At 31.7% G+C, this 24,381-nt stretch overlaps 1 protein-coding gene across 1 annotated transcript in view; it reads right to left on the reverse strand.

Annotated features, from left to right (window-relative positions):
• The window catches only part of LOC127699841 (polypeptide N-acetylgalactosaminyltransferase 5-like), a 67,944-nt gene that overhangs the window by 16,064 nt on the left and 27,499 nt on the right, over positions 1-24,381 (reverse strand). The window contains exons 2-3 of the mRNA XM_052203218.1: positions 1,453-1,609; positions 683-849 (exon numbers count right to left, since the gene is read on the reverse strand). Coding sequence (XP_052059178.1) covers positions 683-849; positions 1,453-1,609 — 324 coding nt within the window. The remainder of the gene's footprint in view (positions 1-682; positions 850-1,452; positions 1,610-24,381) is intronic.

The following is a 24,381-nucleotide window of genomic DNA, read 5'->3' on the forward strand; positions in this document are numbered from 1 at the left end:
ATTGACCATGTAGAACGTGTTGGTTGTGGAACACATTTGACATGAGAAAATTTCCGAACGAATAACTTGACCAAAATGAAAAAAAAAAATCAATAAAAGATGAAAGAAAAGTTGAGATTATAATAAAACTGATAACAGTTAGATTATATGAAAAGATTAAAACTCGACCTTATCAGATAGCGACATAGTTCAAAACATACATCTACAACGATTTGTTTCGTTCCGCAAGTTCTTCCGAATTATATATTTTTATACACGTTGTGTACTCTATTCTGTCTCATTTTCATATGAAATATTGTTTAATAAAACTTGTTCTATCGATGCTAAGGCAAAGGCAAAAATAAAACACGTGTTCCGCCTGAAAATACATGGTTTATAATATGAATTACAATATTGAAGTGGGAAATGTCAGATGTAACTTGTGAACTCGGATGACTCGAACCTCGGATAAGTCGAACAGTTTTGGCCGGTCCCTTCGACTTCGACTAGTCGATGTTCGACTGTTCCAAGTCAGCAATATGACAGTTGTTTTCAATTTGTTTGGTGTATTTGAGCTTTTGATTTTGCCATTTGATAAGGGACTCCGTTTTGAATTTTCCTTGGAGTTCGGTATTTTTGTTATTTTACTTTTTATCAGTTTCTGAACTATTTATTCTGGACAAAGATATAGATAAAGACACACCCTTTTTTGAACCATCGTCTACAAGAATGATTTCTCTCAGTAGGTATGATGGCGTTCTATCTAGTATACTGTGTACAGTTCTTAGTAGAACGCTCCAACTTTCATCTCGAAAAGGTATAATAACGCTAACAGGCGGAAGTTCAAAATTGTCATATGACTTTGTGCACCTAAAAGATAAAATTACATGTAAAGAATGCCTTGTGTCATTTTGTGGAATTAAAAAGTCATGATATCTAGATTACTAAAGTAACGAGGTTCAATTTGTTAGCCGGCATGACGTAAAAACGACGAATCAGAGAATTTAACTTTATATGTAACTAATAATATAGGACAATGGTGTTGATTCAAAATTACACCATTCTAGGTCCTTTTGTTTTCCACATAATTAATATTTCCAATAATTAACAAGTTCCGGGTCGAATCCAACTATTGAAATATGGTAAAGCATGTGTTAACATAAAGCTATAGGCTAGCATGCAATGTACAACCATAGACAGGTGTTTAAACCATTATTCTAGCTCTTAATTGTCCTAAATCTAAAACGATGTGTCTTATTTATACAGAAACTACCAAATATCTGCAAAATATATAATTCTACTAGTATCCCTTTTCTTCGTTCAAATCATCATAAGTGTTGTAGACGACATTATCTTACCGACTTTAAACTTCCGTAAAAATCATTGGTTAAAAGCGAACACGTGGAAAGGGGCCTATAGAGTAGATATATTCTAAATACATGGTCAGTGGGCATGACATTCTAAAGTAATTACCTTTTGTAAACCGTATCACGTGGTAAACTTCTGTGAAAAGAGATCAGATCGCTTACGAAGACATTATATCCATGCTTGTTTTGGGATTCTTCATATTGCTTTCTTTCTTGGTTTGAGAATAAACTCAAATCTACAAGAACTGCTTGACCAAGTTCACCTAGAAAAGATAACAAACAAGAAATTTGCGCGTACCACAAAACTTTTGAGATCCTGCAGTCAGCCATTTCACTCTGTAAATACAAATGTGCAAATAAACTTAGGCGATATTCGTACACTCTAAAATACTTTTTTTTATGGTATCCTACTTTTTATATAAGCGAAATACTGTCCAAGTCAATCGTTATGAAACACAGGGACTCGGTTTGCAGATTAAAATTTTGTTTATCAATGTTTTTCAAATCTTTTTTCGTATTTCCTGTCTATTTGTATTACATTATTAACATTTTTAACGTTGGCATTCATGTCTTTAAAATTAGTATAGAATATCATCCATACGATAAAATAAACTATCATTGAAACAGGTAATAGAGGACAGCCTCTGGTATTATTTTAAGTAGAACAAATAATTTACTTTTTTTTTACATACATGTCCTCTTGAAGTTATACTGTCATTTTTAAATTAGTAAATATAAGTCAGTATGCAAATCTATTTCTACAGTTATTTTATATTCTTAAGCATTGATCAGAAGCTATGATAATATACTGAATATATTAAACAGGTACAATTTTACAAGCTTTAATACATGGGAGATAACTCCATTCATTTGAAAATTGTTGGTTGATCAAAGTTTTAAAATGTTGTGTTTTCATGTTGCATGATTTAATTATTTCTAAAATGTTGTGTTTTTCATGTTACATGATTTAATTATTTCTAAAGTACATTAAAATCATATTAAAATTGTTATTTTTGTTTTTATTATGTTTTGTGTGCCTGCAAAAGAAATTTCCTACACACCGACATAATTTATAGCAAAATTTTTTTCCTATAAAAGAAGTTCTGGCCCATCCACTATACATATTAAAAAAAGATCTTGCCCATCCAAATATTCACACCAAAAAAGTGCTTGCCCCGCCCCATCCATCTGATAAATATTGAACGGTCCCTTACGCACGAGGGATTAAATATGGTACTCCAACACCAAGTTTCCAGTCATAAATTCAAATGTCATTTTGTTCTTTTCTGTAAACGTTTTGACGTGTTAAAAAAGTCAACGAATGAATATTTTTCAACACAAACAAATATTTAATATTGCAAAAAACACCACTTAAAACGTTGTTCCACAGGTCTAGGGTAAAACAATTATTACTATCTGAAAATGAAGACACGATGTTGTAGGTAATTTTAAAGTCCTGGATTCGTGGGTCTTTTTGCAAAGATCAGTCTTATACGTTTCGTATCATAACATTAATCTTGATGTAATGCATTTATTGCATATACCATTCTTAAATTCCCCGGTGACAAATAATAAAAGAAAGTTTTGTTCCAATTCCCTCAGTCGAAGTTGACCTGATATTAATTTTGCTATTCGTTTAAGGCCCCTTTTGGTCATATTACTTCTAACGTTTCTGTTTATTGATACATCCCAGGCTTTCAAATGATTTGGTTTGAGCATTCCTAAGTAAGATAAATAAAAAAAAGAGCGTCGGACGCACGAAGTTTATATTGTTTATATATTCATTTACTAGCACTGTGTCGATACTACTACTGGTGGACTGTTAGTCCCCCAAGGATATCATCAGCTCCTTTAGTCAATGCTTCAGTACTGACTTAATTTATAAATTGCTGTTTTAAAATTCCCGTTGACATATGATTTGACCTTCCAACTGTTTTGATTTGAGCGCCGACGCTCGTCTGGCGTACCAATTATAAGGCCGGTGTCTTAGATGAGATTTTACAGTCATGAAAGCAACATGTGTTGTTCATACTGGTATGCAATGTTTGATATTACAACAACACACATATTTTTTGCAAAAAGCTTTGTATAGGATGTGTCTTTAATGTTTTTAAGGCGATTACATATTATTACAAATCCTATTAACAACTATTATGTTTATTCAGCTGTTGATTCTTTCAATTTATAACGCAAACCTGGTTGATACTAGTTAAAACTGGTTAAAACTGGTTAATGTTACTAGCTTGCATTCTGTATAACAGTGTTGTATTTAGCACAAAACAAGCACTGGGTTCTGAAATTATCTCCGCAATCCACTAAAGAAATTACTTAACCAGGACCTATATCCTCTTAGATAGATTTTTATTCCCAAACATTTACAATTAACAATAGAGTAACTTGCACGCAGTCATTGAAATAAAGATAACATGGATTCAGAATGAAGACATACTATAGTTAATCATAATTGGTCGTTGTGTGCATATTATTAATTACTGTTCACCTGGCGGACCCTTCCAGATACCAAAGACACAATGATATATGTTGATTTTTCCTATAAGAGTTAGCAATATAAAAATAAGAGGATGTGGTAAGGTTGCCAATGAGACAACTCTCCACGAGAGACCAAATGACACAGAAATTAACATCTATAGGTCACCGTAAGCCCGACTTGTATGCATTAATCTTATTAAGAAAAAAATTCACACACCTGATTAAATGGGCATTTAAAAAGTCGGAATGCGAATATATATGTTCGAACTCTTTTAGGTCATTTTTTAGTAACAACAAACAAAAGAACTATGTCAATTGGACCTGCTTTGATACTATAACTGCCCTTGATTTTTACTAGATAACATTTTTGTTCGCTATGGAGATTCCGTATATCGTCAGGTTATCGGAATTCCCATGGGAACTAACTGTGCACCACTTATTGCGGACCTGTTTCTGTATTGTTATTAGTTTCAATTCATGACTCAAATCAGCAAAGACCCATCGAAACAACATCTGATTCAAACATTTAATAACAGTTTTAGATATTAAGATGGTTATTGGGCTCTCAATAATGACGACTTCAGTATGTACACTAAAGAGATTTATCCTGCCGAACTGACTTTAAATAAAGCTAATACTAACAATGAACACTGCCCTTTCCTGGATCTTGATATCTATATATTTAACGGGAAGCTAAATACCAAAATTTATGATAAAAGAGATGATTTTTCATTTCCTATTGTTAATTATCCATTTTTAGATGGTGACGTTCCCTTGTCACCATCTTATTGTGTTTATATATCCCAACTTGTTCGATTCGCTCGTGTATGTAACAACGTATTTGATTTCAACGAAAGAAATCTCTGTATTACTGAAAAATTATAACACCAGAGTTTTTGATATCACAAACTAGTCAAAACATTTACTAAATTTTATCATCGGTACAAGGACATCATTCGTATATATAAATCAACATGCAGACATCTTATACGTTCAGGTATTTCACATCCAATATTTTATGGTAATATTCTTTACATAGCACAAAAATGTCGGCATTCACATCAAAAGCTAACCAAACCTTTAAAACAGACTTATTCGGAAGGGATATAGTTGTCAGATCATTAAGGATTGCATATTTTGGTATTAATATTGATTCACTCATAGGGTCTTTGCATCGGAAATAAACACATTTATTCTAAAACCAGTTGTTGGCATGATACGGGTTATGTTCTTCTCATATATTTTATGGTGGTATGATACTAAACCCCTAACGGGAGGAATTGTACCTGATTTTCATATGATGAAGACATAATCTTTCAATCAGTTTAATTGAGGTCTGAAGCTGGCATGTCAGTAACTGCTAGTAGTCCTTTGATAATTTATGTATCATTGTCATTTTGCTTAGTTTCTTTTGTTACCTATTCTGACATCGGACTCAGACTTCTTTTAAACTGAGTTTTACTGTTTGTATTGCTATGTGATTCTTTATTCTACATTGTCTAGATGTATAGGGGGAGGGTTGAGATCTCACAAACCATGTTTAACCCCGCCGCATTTTTGCGCCTGTCCCAAGTCAGGAGCCTCTGGCCTTTGTTAGTCTTGTTTGTTTTTTTAATTTTAGTTCCTTTATATGTTTTGGAGTTTAGTGTGACGTCCATTTTCACTGAACCAGTACACAATTTTATTTAGGGGCCAGCTGAGGACTACCTCCGGGTGCGGGATTTTCTCGCTGCGTTGAAGACCCATTGGTGGCTTTCGGCTGTTATCTGCTCTCTGGTCGGGTTGTTGTATCTTTGACATATTCCCCATTTCCATTCTCAATTTTATTATTCTGAGAATAATGCATACAGGTACAAAATGTATGAAATGTAACTGCTAACAGGAGCTTCAAGGCACGTTGAACAACAATTTATGCGAGGGGATTACTTATCATTTATTTGAATCCGTAAACACTTGAATTCCTGCTTAAAAAAATAAGTTTGCATTGTATGAAAAAAATATTTTAACTGCGAAATGCAAACAAATGAAGATTGTAATGCAATTTGATTTTAATGAAACCACAAATGCAGTCCCATTGCTTTTTAAGTTAAATTTTAAAATTTCAAGCATTCATAGCTATTTTGTCAAGTTTTAAAAGAGAGAGAGAGAGAGAGATAGTCCTATTCATATCAAATCTATACCTTTTCCTGGCTTGTACTGAAAAATTGAATATACCTTTAATTGCATTCCAGAGCAAACGGGTTTCCGAAGTTTTTTTTGGTACAAAACAGGTACTCCTGATCTGAGCAACAGGCAAAAATGCCCTCCCATCTTAAATTCATATTTTTTTTTATTATTCAAAAGACACTTTCAACATGGGTTCTACAGTGATTCAAAGTCAGTAAGATTTCAATTGATACCAAAATAGCTCAAATATTTGACTTATTTACAGTTATGTGTAGGAACTATTTTGTTAACTACTATTTGTATGTTGTTTTTAGCCGGGTCCCAATTAGTGGTTCTTTACCTTAAAGCTCACTATAAGTTTTTCAATATAAAGTTTGTAAAATTTAGTGTTATAGCTTGGATGATGTACAGCCTTGAAAATTGAAGAACGCCCAAGGAAGTATTCCACTCTTACTTGGTGAATGTGGGGTTGATTAATCTTTCCTTTGATCCTTCGAAAATAAAGATCTTGACCACAAAAGTTTGGAACTTAATTGAGCAAGAAAATGAAAATAAATATACTTGCATGCAGAATTGACCCTGAAAATGAAGTTTGATTTTTATTAAATATATTGAATTTCTGTCAACCGAAAATGTTGCTTGCATTAACTCTAGTAGTTTTAAAACTTAACACAACCGGGTCCTGATATTATAAACAACATTTATAAAACCAGATACTGGCATTTTGGCATGTACCATTCCGTTTGTTCCATGCATAGAAATACAAATATTGATGTGCAAAGGGTGACTAATCTTGCAATCTCCACATATATATATCTTTCTTTTAGCACGTTTCTTTTCGTACTAATTGTGCAAACTAACGAAACCCAAGATGCAGCTGATCAAAACGATATTCATATTTGTATATATCCACACCTGAAAATGTTACACAAAGCCCCAAATTCAATCAAATTGTCATATTATAAGTATTTCTTCAAGATACACGTATCGTTAAATTTGGAACATGAATTATATAAGGTAATATGTGTATATATGAAGAAAGAAAAATCGGCACTAAATAAAGTAATGTTCCATTTTCTACACTATATCACACTGACCATTACGTAGGTCATTTTTAGTTATTTTTTATTTATCTGATTTTCAAATCAAGGAAACGGAAGCCATTTTATAGGTGAAGCGCAATCATGACAGCTCTTGAAAAATAGTTGAGTTTATTCACATTACATCATTACGAGCCCTAATTGAAAGCTTTATTTGGAGAAGATTATTGTTTCTTCTAACTAATAAGCACCATTTGATACCTAGTATTATGCCTGTTTACTACTTAAAATGAGCGTCTGATTTGTTGCCATGGCCAATTATTGAAAGTTCATCAAAACACTAAAACAAATCTAGAAAAATATTTCGTGAAAGGGCAGACTAGAAATGTTCCGACATTAAAGGCTTATAGCAACAGACAACCTTAAAAAATTGACAGAAGTTATGCTCTTTCAAGATCCAGAAGTAGAGTCTGTCGTCAAGGGTATTTGGCGAAATTAAGAGGATGTCAGCGAACCCTATTTTATAGAACATTTTCATGAATAGGACAATTACTATCCTAAAATTGTACTACGATAATTAGAAGCATAAGAATATTTTGTTTTTTTCAAATACACATACTCTGTTGTGGTGAATCATAAAGATTATTCACATGACCAAAACATATAGTTTTTGTCATGCGCATTTAGATTATCATTACATCTATATATATATATACTTTTAAAATATAAAACTTAAAGAATTTGAAGCGAGATGACATATAAGTTTGTGCTTTATACATTTAAAGGACAAAGCAGCGGACTCAAAACACACTTGGACTCGACTCGACTTTTCTTCTCGATAAAGTCGTTATCCATTTTTATTTTTTTTCCCAAAAGACTGCTGGGGGCAGAGATGTAAATAAATGCTTTAAGCAGACCAATCACTTATCTTTATTGGGATTTGTTTTCAATGAAATTTATTGATATGCATCTTCAAGGTCCAAAAGTATTTGCACCTATCAAAAGTCAGTTGTTTTGGCAATATTTTTTAAATAAAAAAGATACAATATATCTTTGAGCTCTTTACTATAATTTGTTTATAATTAAGTATATAGCATACAAAAATCTTTTTATTGTACACATGCAATAAACTTAAAATGACCTTAGAAACAGGTGAAAATAATAAAAAAAAATGCTAAGTTAGTCGTTTTTACCTTACTTCTGTACTTAAGAATTGCATTTACATTTTTTATTTCAACTTATCCGCTTGCATGAATTAACACAACTCAGTAAAGAAAACATTTATACATCATTTATTCTTCCACAGTTTCTTACCTGATCCTGAAGTCCTATTAATAAAGCTTTTTTACAATTTGACGAAAGGTACGCACGCTTGACGCATAATACGAAAGACCCGTTTCAGGATCCTTTATTTTGAGTTTTTTATTCTTTTTATGTAATATTAATCAAAGCTACCATGGGACTTAGATGGCGTTTCGCCTCAATGTGTGCACATCAAGGACCATAACACTGCAAGGAACGACAAGTGTCAAACTTGGATTTTCACGCAATATAGGAATTTTGCAACGTACGATGAACAAAAAATAACACCAGGATGAAGGAGTAACTGAATAAAATTTGCTAAACAAAGACTCGTCAGAAAAAAAAATCACCTTACAATGGTCTATTATGTGCACAATTAAGCCAGGGACGGTTAAACCGTAACACCTAAGTTTTTTTTCAGTATAACTTGTTGTTTGGTCTGATCAAGTCTTAATCGCCTTGATTTACTGCTAGGGAAAAACGTTAAGACCGGTTTAGACTTTCAGACTCTGTTCCGATATATCGTGTTCAGTCAGATCAGTCGGGTCAAGATAAACAAGACAGATTCTTCTAGCGTTCAAATAAGACTTGATTAGATCACGTTCAGATAAAATAAGACCAAAGGTAAAAAATCTGTTTAGTTGCTGTAAGATCGTGTTCAGTCGTGTTAAGATTTTAAATATTTTAAATAAAACGAGCGACACTTTATCTGTGTTTATCAGGGGTTACTCCCCTTTATAAATAAAATATGCATAGCTAGGAGGATATTCTTTTGTGGTCTTTTAATGTAATACTGTATATCTATTTCATTAAATAAAGTATGCAAACGTACAATTCATTTTTTCCCGATAGAATTTTTAACATTTAATTGGTTATATAAGAAAAGATTAATTGTCTTAACCGGGAAATGTGTTAGTTGTAGTCATTAAAACTTTGCAGTCGTGCTTTCTGGCATAAAGTAGTCCTGTATTTATTCATTCCGCCCGTAAAGATATAATGATAAGTGATATATCCCAAAGATGTTCTGAAATTTTCTTAAACATTTTTTGTTTCTAATGTAAAATAATAGTTCTGATCCATATAAAATTTGTCAAGAAAAATATATTCTAAGTATCTAATTTACTTTAAATTTTTAAATATTATACAGATGACAGTTGCTTGGTGAAAGTTATTTACATTTCAATAAACGGATTATCTAAGCAGTCAACCGAAACGGGTTGTCATAAACTATCTAAATAATTACCCATGCAACGCTTATGATGTTTTATCTATGGACGTAAAATGAATAAAGTTCCATGTTTTATCTTATATAAGGATTTACCGGGTAAAATTATTACATTGACAAATAAAACATTATTTTTTCAAAAAAAATGCAACAAGAATAAAGAATATTTTAAGAATTTAGTTGACAGTTTATATTTACCATTAGGTACCTATAAAGACCGATTTCGATACCTCTCTTGATTTTTTTTTATCATCAAGTTTTTTTTAGCAAGAACTAATACAAGAATAAATCATATAGAAAAATATCAAACAACGATTGTTTAAATCTTGTGTACGGTTTATATTTCTGTTTCGTATCAGATTTTTTTTATAACACCAGCGTTACTTCTCATTTAAAAAACAGTGAGATGCTTACTTGCTTTTTCGAAATTGACCAAAAAGCTATAGAATAACGTAGCGAAATGACTGTACTTATAGATTATACCTTTGTTTTTCCATTTTGAATTGTTTTACATTAGTCATTTTGGGGACCCTTATAGCTTGCTGTTCGGTGTGAGCCAAAGCTCCGTGTTGAGGCCGTATTTTTAATCTATAATTGTTTTATACTTTGTAACTTGGATGGAGATGATTATTTGGCACACATACCACATCTTCTTATTTATATTAACCGGGAGCAGTTTATAATATTTTCATTTCGATAAAAAGAAATATGCAATTCAGTAAATCAAATCGATTTGTACCATATTGTTACATTCAAGAGTCTTTAACTGAAGTAAATGATTGATAGAAATACATTATTTGTATTGCATCGCTCCTAAAATAATGTCCAGTGTCAAATATTACACATCGATGATCACTTAGATGTTCAAATGATTCAACCAAAAATTAAACTTAGGACTAGGATCAAATGCAATTCATTACGTTACAATTGTTTGTTCTAGCCTGATACGGCGAGCGCGTGTCGACAAAAAAGGTCATGTTAACAAGAGAACAATTGTTGTAAATCAGAGCCAAATTGACCTTTGTTCCAACTTTACTAATAAATAATGCGTGCTTGTGGACAAAAGGTCACAGACGAAAGGTCACAATTCAGTTTCTGAGACTATTTTCTTTGAAAAAGAGAAAATACTTATTTAAAAAAATATATTTTGTATGTATCTTGAACTATTGTATATATAAACCAACTCTGTAAACAAATGTATTAAATGAACAAATAATTGTTTAGTAAACAAACTATCAAAGTGGATTGGTACCTAAACAGCTTCATGGTGCTAAGAAATATTATATCATTTGCATGATTAAAATTTAATAAATCTTCATTTACTAAGGCTAATGAACAATTTCATAAACTGTAAAAAGAATATATGTAATACAAAGTAATTTTTCAAGATATTTCTCTTACATACTTAAACAATTGTCACTTCCTGTCCTGTGACTTTTTGTCCTGTGACTTTTCAGTGTTCGCTTACTGTTAAGAATAGGACCTCCCTTACCCAGGACCTCCCTTACTAATGGAGAGAAAGCTGTCGGGACTACCAATCCTAAGTGTTAGAGAGAATAAAAAGTACATCAGTCATTCTCAATTTTATATGTTTTGCGTAAAACAAAACGGTTTTAAATGTTGAATTTAAGGAATGCTCGGATTTAAAAAAATAAATCTTTTTCGTTTGCTTTTCGTTGAAATCATCCTGAATATTATGCAATATTGTACGCTGAACATTCAACGATCATGGCCAAGCATGTGTTCTTCAAAATGCAATCTGTAGAAGAAAAAACACGGTTTTAAATCATGTACATTGGAAATCAAGAATCGTGTGTCGTGTTCGACCTATAATCCTTTATTAAATAGTCGAAATTGACTATTAATATATAGTTTTGTTTTGCACCTACGTAACTCTATATATGCATGTTTTTGCCACTTTGCTTGGAAAAATTATCATATATCTTAATTCTCTTTCAATAACATTTCCTTATTCAATTTGCTACTCGTCTACCAAAAAAAAAATAGATATTGTTTCATTTTTGCCATTTTGGTTATAATAAGTTCTTGGTAGATGTATGTCCTTTATGATCTCTCAGGTAAATATCAAAAATGAGTCCTGAGTTTTGACGGTTGTGAATTAAGGATTAGTTACTTTAAGGAACACTTATTTCCTTGGATGGTAGTACAAACTTGTATTTTATCCTTTAAAGTTAGTATGCCTGTTTAATAATTTACAGTTTTAAGGAGAATTCTTCGTCTTTTGCAAATAGATGAAGAATAAAATGAAAATTTGCTTTCGATTGCATTCAGGCAGAGAGAAATATGTTTTGTTATATTTCAGACGATTTTTAGTACGGATATTAAACTATAATTCTTAACCTCTTCCAATTTACAAATATAATTTGGTATTGTTTTTTCTGCAAATGGTAGATGAAACTTGTATGTTCTAACTTTTTCAGAGGTCTGTGAAATCTTGAAAATATGACGTTCCCGGAAATCACAAGTCGCTATATAGAATGCTTGTAAAATTCAGAAACTTGCAGTACGCTCATATTTAATACTTTTCTGTTAAAAAAGAAAGTGTAAAAATAAGGCGAAAACGGGAAAAGGGGAGGGTTGTTACACGAACACTTTCTTCGCAATTTAATTCTAAACGAATAGTGATTATCTAACTTTTTGTTCAAATATCGAATACACAATCAAATCTCTAACTTATCCACGCTTGCAATAACCTTTTTATTGACAGGTTTCTGCATTTGATTGGACAACAGTTTAATGTAGGCGTGACAATCTATCACATTTATCCAATCGGCTGTCTTGTTAAACAAACCTGTGTGCGATGACCCACTGTCCACATAGTTTAGTTTAGAGAGTTTAGTTGGTTTTTTTTTATAATGAATTGATCATCAAAAGGACGTTGTTGCTATTGTTGGCCAACAATGAATATTATGTTATCAAAACAGTGTTTTTTATAAAAATTTAATAATGCAAAATTTTAAAGTTTTTTCGAAATTGATTTATGTAATTAAATACTTTGTGTATTGACTTTAACGATAATGGAGAAAAAAACCTCAAAAGTCCCATTTAATGTATTTTTATACAGTTTATGTGTAATAGTCAGCTAAATTAATTTTGTTATTATACGTTCTGCAGTTATAAAGTAAAAGAAATAGCAATTGATATTGTTTTATAGTTTGTCTATTATCAGTTCGTTTTTGTTTTTCTTCGTGAATTTTTTCTCCTTTCCAACATCAATTAAATAAACGAATATCATATTTTATTTAATATAAACATACAAAGTGTTTTTTGTTTTGTTTTGATAAGTCTAATATCTTGGTAGAGTACGTGCTTTTATTGGTTTCTTTCTTTGGTTTGGCTTATGGGCAAGTTTTTGTTTTATTTTTATTTAACATCTGTGCATAAGGACTTATTCGTTGTAAGAACGGACTGAGTATCTTTCAACAGTCTGCGAAATAGTTTTTCTCGCTGTTCTTGATTATGAGTCTTGCAAAATCAACATTAAATTGATATGAAATAACATGTTTTCTGTAAGACCAAAAAGTTCATAATTTCTCATGAGCTCGATTTAAAACCAAATCTTACTACCTGAAAATGTTAAGAAAAAAAACCAAATATGATAAATGACGGGAGTTCAATGTACGCATTATTTTAGCCCGTTTGTGAAAGGGGGGTCGGTCTTGATTGGGACAGAAAACTGACAGAAAAATGGAGTCAAATTCATTATTCAGAATTTATTTTCTCATTGAAATTCGTTCAGGCTTGTAATCATGGTAATACTGGAGAAGAACGATTTTAAGGAGAAACAAAACTTTACTGTTTGAGTTTGATTATTTGAAAATCGTATTTTGATAAGTACGGCAACAAATACAGATAAGAACGGGCTTCATTCAAAACCAAATATTGCCTTATTAAAATGTTGATGACAAATTCCTTCTTCAGATTTTATTTCCCAATTCAAACTCGTTTGAGGAATTTATTACTCACTCATCGGTACAGCGGATACAGCTTAATAGGTACTTCGAAGGGTGAAAAGCTATATACCGTACATTCATTTAACTATGCACCGTACAGAAGGATTTATGTGGTCAGCTATACACTGTACACAACGCTTCTTTTCGGAATAAAATATCGAAAAATAACATATGTATGAAAGATTTCAATGCCAATTATTGAAACAGCTATACTTATTACGTACACACAGTGCATAGCCTTCTATCAGAAAAAGAGTTGTAATATTGAATATAGAATCATATCGGATGAGACGAGCGCCAAGGCTTCTTTCACTGTAAAAATTGTGCTTAGAATTTAAACGTGTTGCAAGACTTATGTGCTTAGGAAAGTGTTTAATTTCTAAACATAAAAAAATAAACATGTTTTGGCTCTCAGCACTTCGCAATAAACATGTTTTGGCTCTCAGCACTTTTCAATAAACATGTTGCTGTGCTAAACATGTTTAGCTACTTTGTCAAGTATATAAAGCTAAACGTGTTTAAATTCTAAGCACTTTCAATATTTAGACACTTTCCTAAACACGTTTAGAATTACAACACATTTAGGCCGAATACGGCATTCATATCATATAAATTTGAGATTGAAAAGGTATTGGTGCCATTCAATTTGATATGGAAATTCCAGTTTCTTAGTTTGATGCATTGGCTCCTTTTTGTGATGGTATGAAAACCTGTTTTATTGAGAGCTATCATACGTTTTACAGTCAAGCCTTCCGAAACATTAGTTTCATTGGGGCCTAATGAAGTAACGGCTTCTCACAATATTATGATAAACATGTTTCTTCACGACCCTTTATGGTCTAAACATGTTTACATTCAAAACACTTCACAGCTAAACGTGTTTCCAGACAAAACACTTCTCAGCTAAACATGTTTCCAGATACAACAATTCACAGCTAAACATGTTTACAGTCTAAGCACTTTTTAGCTAAACGTGTTTCTAGTCTAAACGCTTTACAGCTAAACATGTTTACAGTCTAAGCACTTTATAGCTTGACACGTTTAGGCTGTTAGCACATTAAATATTAAACATGTTTAGATTTAAAACATGTCAAAAATCGGTTTCATAAATGTGTTTAGGAAAGTGTTTAGGCTCTAAACACATTTTTTAGAGTGTTGACAAGTATTTGCACATGTTTTAGTAAGCGTTCTTGTTTTAGGAAAATAATGAGACTTCTCTAATCATCAACTTACGACCAAATCATTTCTTAAAACAACAATTATGTTTAGATTGAGGTACACATTGATATTATGTAAACAAAACAAAGACTTTCTTACCGTGTCAGAAGAAAAATCGATCACGTCCGCTTGGTTAGTACCTATATCCGCTGTACCGATGATACACGGTGTTACTGGACAAGAACGAGTGAAAAAAGCGACAGTGTCTTGTAAATATGTGGATACACTTTCAATAGTCACACACATATTTTATATACATTTATTTCGGAAATTATTTTTTAATTTATTATGCGCTCTATTGATGCCAGATTTTCCTTTTTTTACTATCAATGTTCAACCACACCTATATATGCATTCTTATATTATAGGACTTTCCTCGTAGATGAAACAGGGGTTTTATCCAAAAAGGACGTCACGTTTTGCAATGAATAAGATCTATATTATTTTTAACGTTTTCAAATGAAATGAATTGAATTGAAAATTTCCCGACTATAGACAAGACAAGACGTATACATGTGCATATACGTAGACTTCGTTTGGATGTGACATGTCTTTAAAATTAATACAGTTGAAATAAAACTGAGAATGAAACTTTTTTCTGTTAACTATGTACCATAAATTTAGGTACATCTCTCTACGATTAATCAGTTCAGTTCAGTTCAGTTTCTTGTATATTCCTCCATTAATTGTGGAGCACTACCAATAGGGTATAATTGTAGCAACTATATACACCTTAGAACATAAGGAAACATTTAATTATGTACAGATGACTGAATTTAGGCAATAATAATTACTAAATAATTAATATTATAACTAATTCATCGGATTGTCATCATAAAATTTTAGAAATAATATTCATAATGTGCTGAAGTGTAAGAATAAGTTAAGTAAGAACTGGATATATTTACAAATAAGAATTTAGAATTTAAGTGGTCTTACATTAAACTTTCTTATAATTGTTAGTTAAAGGTGCTATACGTACATCAGAATTTATAATGAGAAGGTTATTTTATAAGACTTATGTAAAAGGGTTGGGGTTTAGAACGATTCATCATATATACATGTTTTCCTTCACAGTTTAAAGTTACCTTATTTCGGATCTTATCATTATTCTTTAAAGGTAACTGGATATTTTAAAACTTTGCAAAATTTTTTATTTAATTTAGGTCCTAATACGTCATAAAATAGTAAGATGGTAAAGTAGGGAACTATTTTATTTTCAAAAAGTTTACTTATACTGTACTTGTGTTCAAGTTTTTTTATCCTTTTTGTCCTCTGAGTATATGCATGGCTTGGATGAAAGAAAAGCAATTGATCTATACTCATGCAAATAACCCTTTCAAATATGAATTCTTATAAACTGAACAAGTAATAGCTTTTCTAAAAAGCTAGCCGTCTCATAGCTGATGAAAGTGGAAAATGTTTTCTCTTTGTAGTTCAATTCGTTCAAAATTGTATGTAAATTGTAGTAGATAACAAAAATTATAAAAGGCTTATACCTTTTTTTAGATTTACCAATTTTTTTGGGGGGAAAGTATTAAAACTGGAAATTGGGGGTAATGTCTTAATCGATTATTTTTTTTCAAACAGATATCGGAGTTGTTCGTTGGCTTTTTCTTTGGTTGTTTGCTTGTTTATTTGTGTTAGAAAAGTATGGCCGCTTCCACCTGAAAGTTTTTCGTTCATAATAGGCATCGAAAAGTGTAGAGAGCAGGCATGGGGTAATGCAAATTTGTAATTGTAATGCATGGTAATGCATTACATTTTTCCAAGTAATTGCATGTAATGTGTAATGCAGCAATTTGTGCATTACATGTAATTGTAATATAATGCATTACTTTAGCAAAAAGTTGTGTAATTTCATGCATTACATGGCATTACATGTCATTACTTTTTTCACATACTACATCTTTAACATATTGTTGGAGTTTTAACTAAACCAAATTTAAGATTTCTTGATTAATTAAGAATATGTTAATTTTAATTAAGGTCTATGTTTATTTTATAATTAGGGAAGTAATTCACAGTAATTAAATATTTCGTTTAAAATTTAAAGAAAAACATGCAACAAAAAATATATCTATAAAAGTAAAGTCAACATTAAGTTAAAATAATTAAAAATTGTAAAAGTCAAATTAAATAGACTTTTTACATGTATACTTATATTCAATTCATGGAACAGTTACTGCATATGCTAGAATCTTTTATGACTTGTAGTTGTTTTTCAAAATGTTTAATTTTTCTATTCACTAATAAAATTTTCAAATGTAATGTGTAATTCAAGGCATTACTTTGCAAAAGTAATTGTAATATAATGCATTACTTTGATAAATGCATGTAATTGTAATTGTAATATAATGCATGGTTTGGTCAAAGTAATTGTAATATAATGCATTACATTGCAATGTAATTCGCCCCATGCCTGGTAGAGAGTGAAACGTAGTAAAATTTAAACATATAAGAACACAATTAATATATTTCCAACGGTATCTCACATCTTTTCAAAAATGATCCTTAAAATGTTAAGCTTCACATATATGTATGGTTATTTTTGTTGTCGATGAAGATTTTGTCTTTTCATTGTAGTTGGACTGCAATGTGGAATGCCCCACGCCTCTTTTTCTATATTTGAATAATGAGTATCCTTAACAATTAAATGTTTCTTTTTTCAGATTATTTGGTTTTATTGGACTTCTTGATTTTATTTTTTGATGAAAAATACTCAGAGTCGTGAGACGGGTAATTTGTTATATAAGACCTATTGTAAGCGCCTGAAAACAAAGTAGTTTCGCCGCCATTTTTTTTCAAATCATAATAGACGTCGTTGGTTATAAAGAAGGTGATAAGTTCTGCAAAGCTACTTTAAGTTCACTATGAGGCCATCAACATAAGAGAATCAACAAATTTGACCAAAACTTAATCAAGCATACAGCTTGATACTGTATCTTTTGTTATTGTTTTACTTGTACATATCTTCATATTTATTTACTATACCATTTAATGTTGGATGACGAATAAGGCCCTTATCATACTTACCCTTAAAAGCTTGACATACTGGATTGACATAATCTTTTGTGGGAGACCGTTTGTATGTTGACATATAAATGTCTTTTTGTTTTATGATCATAGTATATGTATGTTTATACTTGTTTTTACAATTCTTGTAGAAAACATACAATTAAGAATAATCTTTTAAAGTGCCAACAGTATTTTCGTCTTTTAAATTTATAATTTTCTTTTATTTCTCTTTCTCTCATTTAGCATGTCTAGTATAAATAGTCAATAAACCTCAAAACAAACATTAGAAGTTTGTTCCTGACCCTGCTCATAGTTCCAAGTAATATCTGAATTATTTTTTGCTATTAAGATTATTTTTTGTAACAAAAAAAATGTTCCGGCGTGACATTTGTTCCGCTGGAACTTATTTCATAGGAAATATGTTCCATCGGAATTTATATCACAGAAAATTTTTACCCGGAATATATATTTTAAGAAAATATGTTCCAGCACTGTAAAATTTGTTCCGGAACTAATTTTTTTACTAAATGTTAAATAAGTTCCGGGTGTTATAGATTAACATGATGCATTAAGTTTATATCAAGCAAAACATTCTATAGTTGTACCTGACAAGTTTAATATTCAACATTGAAGTCTTTAAACAACACGACAACGTTCAAAATAAGGTAAATCTTTGAGAAATTCAAATTAAGTCAGCATATATATTGTACGTAGATAATATGATTAAAAAACAAATGCACAACTATGATTAACAACTGCGATAAATATTTAAAACACACTATTTCATTTTTTGTCTCGCCTTGACGGAGTCAAAAAGCGAGACATAGGTATGCTGTTTCCGGCGTCGGCGGCGGCGGCGTCGTCAACAATGTATTAGTTTGTGATTAGGTCTAGTTTATGGCGAACCACAAGTGGTAGGTCAATCATATTTGGTATGCAGTTGTATTAGCATTGGCACATCTCATTTCCATGGAGATTATTTGGCCCTGCCCCCTCAGTCATGGTCTATTGACTTTGAAACTTTTGCTTATTTTACATGTATTAGTTTGTGATTAGGTCAGTTTATGGGGAACCACTAGTGGTAGGTCAATGATATTTGGTATGCAGTTGTATAAGCATTGGCATATCTTATTTCCATGGAGATTATTTGGCTCCCTTAGTCATGGTCTATTGACTTTGAGAATTTTGCTAAGTTAACATGTATTAGTTTGTGATTAGGTCAGTTCAAGGGGAAACATTTAGGGTAGGCAAATGTTAATTGGTATTCAGTTGTATAAGCATTAGCACATCTCATTACCATGGAGAATATTTGGCCCCGCCCCCTCAGTCATTGTCTATCGACTTAGAAACTTTTGCTTAGTTTACATGTATTAGTTTGTGATTAGATCAGTTTAAGATGAACTGCTAATGTTAAGTAAACGATATTTGGTATGCAAATTTATTGGCATTTGCAAATATCGTTTCCATGGATATTATATAGCATCACCCCCTCTTCATGGTTCATTGACTTTGAAACTTTTACATAGTTTATAAGTTAATGTTTGTGTTTAGGTTTGTTTAAAGGGAACGACTTATAATAATTCAATGGTATTTGGTATGCAGTTGTATTAGCTTTGGCACATCTCATTTACATGGAAATTGTTTAGCCATGTACCTCAGTCATGGTTCATTGACTTTGAATATTTGCATAACTTATGAAACATGTTAAAGTATTGCTATTTTAATTTCAACATTTGCATAATCAAAATTACAAAAGGATGAGACATATTTCTGTAAAAACAGTTTATCTACAAATTCTGATATGAAGTAACATATGTTGAATTGCAATATTCATAAATAAATGACTGATCTAAAAAAAAATTCTGACGGATTTTTCTAATTCTTCTCTTATGTGCCTCATTAAATTATTGTCATTTGGATATTTTTGTATGGATAATGTAATTAAACATTTTGCTATACTCCACAGAATCCATATTGGATGTTTACACCTTTTATTTATTACATTATCAATATAATACATGTTTTTATAATGTACTTGAATTATAACTTTAAGCTCACTGATAACAATGCTCAGTATAAAAGATAACTTGTATAACCAGTGGAACATATTTCACAGACAAGGAACTTATTTCACCAGGTAAGGAACAAATCCCACAAACCTGGAACTTATTTCACTAGGTAAGGAACAAATTTCACAAACCCAGAACTTATTTCACCAGGTAAATTGTGGAACTTATTTTATAGAGATGGAACAAATCATATAGAAATTATCTGTGAAAAGAGTTCTCCCAGAATATATTTCCTGTGATATTTGTTCCACTGGAACTTTTTTCACAGGAACTAATTTTGGCTCACATATTCACAACTATTCTATATATTATAGTTAGACTTGGGAGGATAAAAAACTTTAAAATGTTGTAATGACATGTCCATTGAAGAAGACCGTAGATTGAACTTTAGAAGTAAATTGTCACGTTTTGTTTGTTGCTTAATTGGGTTGCTGTCTAAATTAATTATGTATACTTCACATCTCCTTTAAAATCATTCATAGAAATTAAACATTGCTTAAAATATGTTAGCATACATCGTCTGAGAGTAGTTTTTTGCTCTTCTTATATTCTTATATATTTTTAGTCTTCTGTTCTTCAACCTCTGCTATATCTTGCTAGGAAGAGCTAGCTAGGTAGATCTAGACAACATCCAACTCAGCCAAACGATCTTTGGGTGTGTGTGGGGGCACTTATTATGTAATGAGTGGAAAGGATGAGTCGCTGGGATAGGTCACTGTTTGAAGCTTCATGAAATTGCATGAGGTCGAGAAATTTAGGTGAAAAATAAGACAAGGTTGATGATTGAATCTGAAACTAATCAGATGTCAATATTTTTATACAGATGCAATTAAAATCACCAGAGATTGTGTATATATGTCTCTAAAATCACTTTCGTAAATGTTTTAAGATATTTGTCAAATCTATTTACTAGTATCTCCCCATGAAATAGCGTAACAATGATAGCTATGTGCAGGTATATATACTTATTGTAAAAAATATATGATAGCTAGGGTAACTGCATGTATGTTCTTTTATCATTCAATATATATAGTCAAATGCGTTTTGTTAAAATATACTTTTTCACTCATTTGGTCTTTTGGAAAATGTTGTTTGTGCTGTATTTAGACCCCTCTACCAAGAAATTTGTTTTGCATGCACACTTATAAAAATTGCGGTTTTTATCCAACGCAATCATAGGTTTGAACGTTGTTTTCAATTTAGACTTGTTTATATTTTTTCGTTTGGGCTTGTATTATATTTGCCTTCGGACTTATATGATCCGTTCATCCTATTTTGACTCTTTCAAAATTCAAGAGTCTATCCTAAATTGAGGTAAATTATATGGCCTTCCAAATACCGTTTCGATTCCTAACATCACTGAAGAGACATTAATTGTCGAAATCCGGATATGGTGTACAAATGTTTGCACCTCATGTTTGCGGTATACCATCTTTTCCGCAAGTTTATTGTTTTCTGTTTGGTAATAAATTAATGATAAAATTATATATTGGCATAAGATGGAGCCTTTTTTGTACCCATAGCAGTGCCATTTGTCTGTAAATAGTGTTCTCCTTGGAATGTGAAGTTCAAGGAGAACACTATTTACAGACAAATGGCACTGCTATGGGTCCACAAAAATGGCTCCATCTTATGCCAATATATTCATGGGTAAAGTTGAAAAGCAACTGCTGGAGTGCTCCATCGAAAAACCGCTTTCCTGGTATCGATTCATTGATGACGTTGACATGAAATGGGACAAGGGAGACCAAGAATTACAAACTTTTATAACAAATGCTAACAATCAACACCCTACCATCAAATTCACCCATGAAACATCTAATTCCACCATAAACTTCCTTGATACATCTAGCACCCTCTCTGTAGGTATAATAAACACAGATATATACTCTAAACCTACAGATACTCATCAATACTTGTCGCCTGAAAGTTGCCATCCTCCACACTGCACGAAGAGCATTCCATACAGCCAAGCTCTCAGAATAAGGCGAATCTGCTCCTCTGAAGACACTGCAAAACAACGTCTGGGGCAGCTCAAAGGACATTTGAAAAGAAGGGGATATAAACACAAAAACATCAAAAATAGTTTTCGAAAAGCGGAATCCATCCCCAGAAGCAGTCTGCTAACTTACAAAGAAAAACAGAAAAGTAAAAGAATCCCATGTGTGCTCACCTACCATCCATGCCTGAGAAATAGTTTCAAGACCATTCGTGATCATTGGACAGCAATCGAGAAACATTCTAAGTTATCCAAAATCTTTCCTGAGCCTCCCATGATTGCCTTCAAATAACCTAACAGCCTGAGAAATATACTTGTCCGTGCTGACCTTTCCAAACCTAACCATACTGTAGGTAATTGCCAGCCTTGTGGGGATAAGCGCTACAAATGTTGCAACCAATTGACAGCGTCAGTAATATCTTCCAATTAGGTAGTAAGAAAGCCTTCAGCCCGCAGACTGTCCATCGTTCAACTCTTAATACCGTCTCCGAGGAGACGGTAATAAAAAGTAATCAAACAGAACTCAAACTATAGGAGATGTGGAATAAACTTCAATTTGACAGCAACCAAACGACAAAAACGCCATAGGTAAATCAGATATGTCTTTGAGTAAAAGCCAATTTCTATTGTTTCACTGTTTTTATTTCAAATAGCGCAATTAAACAATCACTTTTTCCAAATATATTTTTTCTAACAAAGCATCAAAGAAAAGATCAACAGCCCTTTTATCATTACTACTTAGCAACAAGGAAACATAATTTACCAGTTAAAGATTGGTTGGATCAATTTTCAAGGTGATCAGACATTACACAAGAAGAGCGCGTGCCCCGTAAAAATGTTAACTTGTATTTGTAGTATTTGTATTTTTATCCATCTGATGAGTTAAGCCTCTTTCAACTGATTTTTATAGTTCGTTCTTATGTTGTACTGTTACACCACTGTCCCAGGTTAGGGGGAGGGTTGGGATCCCGCTAACATGTTTAACTCCACATTCTGTATGTATGTGCCTGTCCCAAGTCAGGAGCCTGTAATTCAGTGGTTGTTGTTTGTTTATGTGTTACATATTTGTTTTTTGTTTATTTTTTGTACATAAATTAGGCCGTTAGTTTTCTCGTTTGAATTGTTTTACATTGTCATTTCGGGGCCTTTTATAGCTGACTGTGCGGTATGGACTTTGCTCATTGTTGAAGGCCGTACGGTGACCTATAGTTGTTAATTTCTGTGTCATTTGGTCTCTTGTGGAGAGTTGTCTCATTGGCAATCATACCACATCTTCTTTTTTATGATAACTTTTAAATCTCTTAAGATTTTCGAACCAACTTTGAACATATTTTTTTACATTATAATAATCAATCTTAATTTACGATCTTGGTGCATATTTAACCTTTCCATTCATATCCTTAGTTCAGACGACATAGTACTATTGGCAGAAAGTGCTGATGATTTACAGAAACAGCTGGATTCTTTCAGTGAATACTGTAATATTTGGAAGCTTAAAGTTAACTAAAGTGATGATTTTTTCTAGAGGCAGAATGCCGTCAAATTTACATTTTTATATAGCTATAGACGGCACTGACATTGAAAATATTAAAAGAATTTAACTATTTGGGCATATTATTATCTAGAACTGGTAATACTAAAATAGCACAGAAACACCTAGCAGAAAAAGCCACACAAGCTATGTTTAAGGTGTTGAAATCAGGCCGCATACATAATCTTTCCACTCAGTGTCACTTAGATCTTTTCTATAAAGTTGTGAAACCCATACTTTTGTATGGATGTGAAATTTGGGGGCATGGTGATGTTGAAATTATAGAAAGAATCCATCAGAAATTCTGTAAACTTCTTTTGAAACTGAAAATTCCACACCTAGCTATATGGTATACGGAGAACTTGGTAGACATCCTTTAAATTAAAAATAGTATCTTATTGGTGTAAATTAGTATCTGCTAAAGAGACTAAGTTATCTTCTATCGCATATACACTATTAAAAACACTATTTACTGTTAATAATGTATGTACATTTTTTGTGAGTGAAGTTAAAAATATATTGGATGAATGTGGTTTTTCAAATATTTGGATTTCTCAATGTTTTGGTAATGATATATGATTAAAAAATGCACTAAAGTTGCGATTACAAGACCAATACAAACAGTTGTGGAATACACAATTTCAAGAGTCTACATAATCAGTAAATTATAGAATTTTTAAGTTAGAATTAAATTTTGAAAAAAAATATTTTGATATGTTGGATATGCACGAAAGTATTATTTTATGTAGATATAGAACCACAAACTACAGACTCTCAATAGAGACAGGGAGGTGGAATAATGTTAATAGAAATGATAGAAAATGTCATCTTTGTAATATTGGTAGCATTGGAGACGAATTTCATTATCTGCTAGAATGTCCATTTTTTAACGACAGTAGAAAATTGTACCTTGATAAGTACTATTTGGCTTATGTTAATACACTAAAGTTTAGAAAATTGATGAGCAAATTAAACAAAAATTCAGAGCTAAAAAGATTATGTA

This window comes from Mytilus californianus, unplaced genomic scaffold (assembly GCF_021869535.1).
Source record: "Mytilus californianus isolate M0D057914Y unplaced genomic scaffold, xbMytCali1.0.p SCAF_42, whole genome shotgun sequence".
Classification (NCBI taxonomy): Eukaryota; Metazoa; Mollusca; class Bivalvia; order Mytilida; family Mytilidae; genus Mytilus; species Mytilus californianus.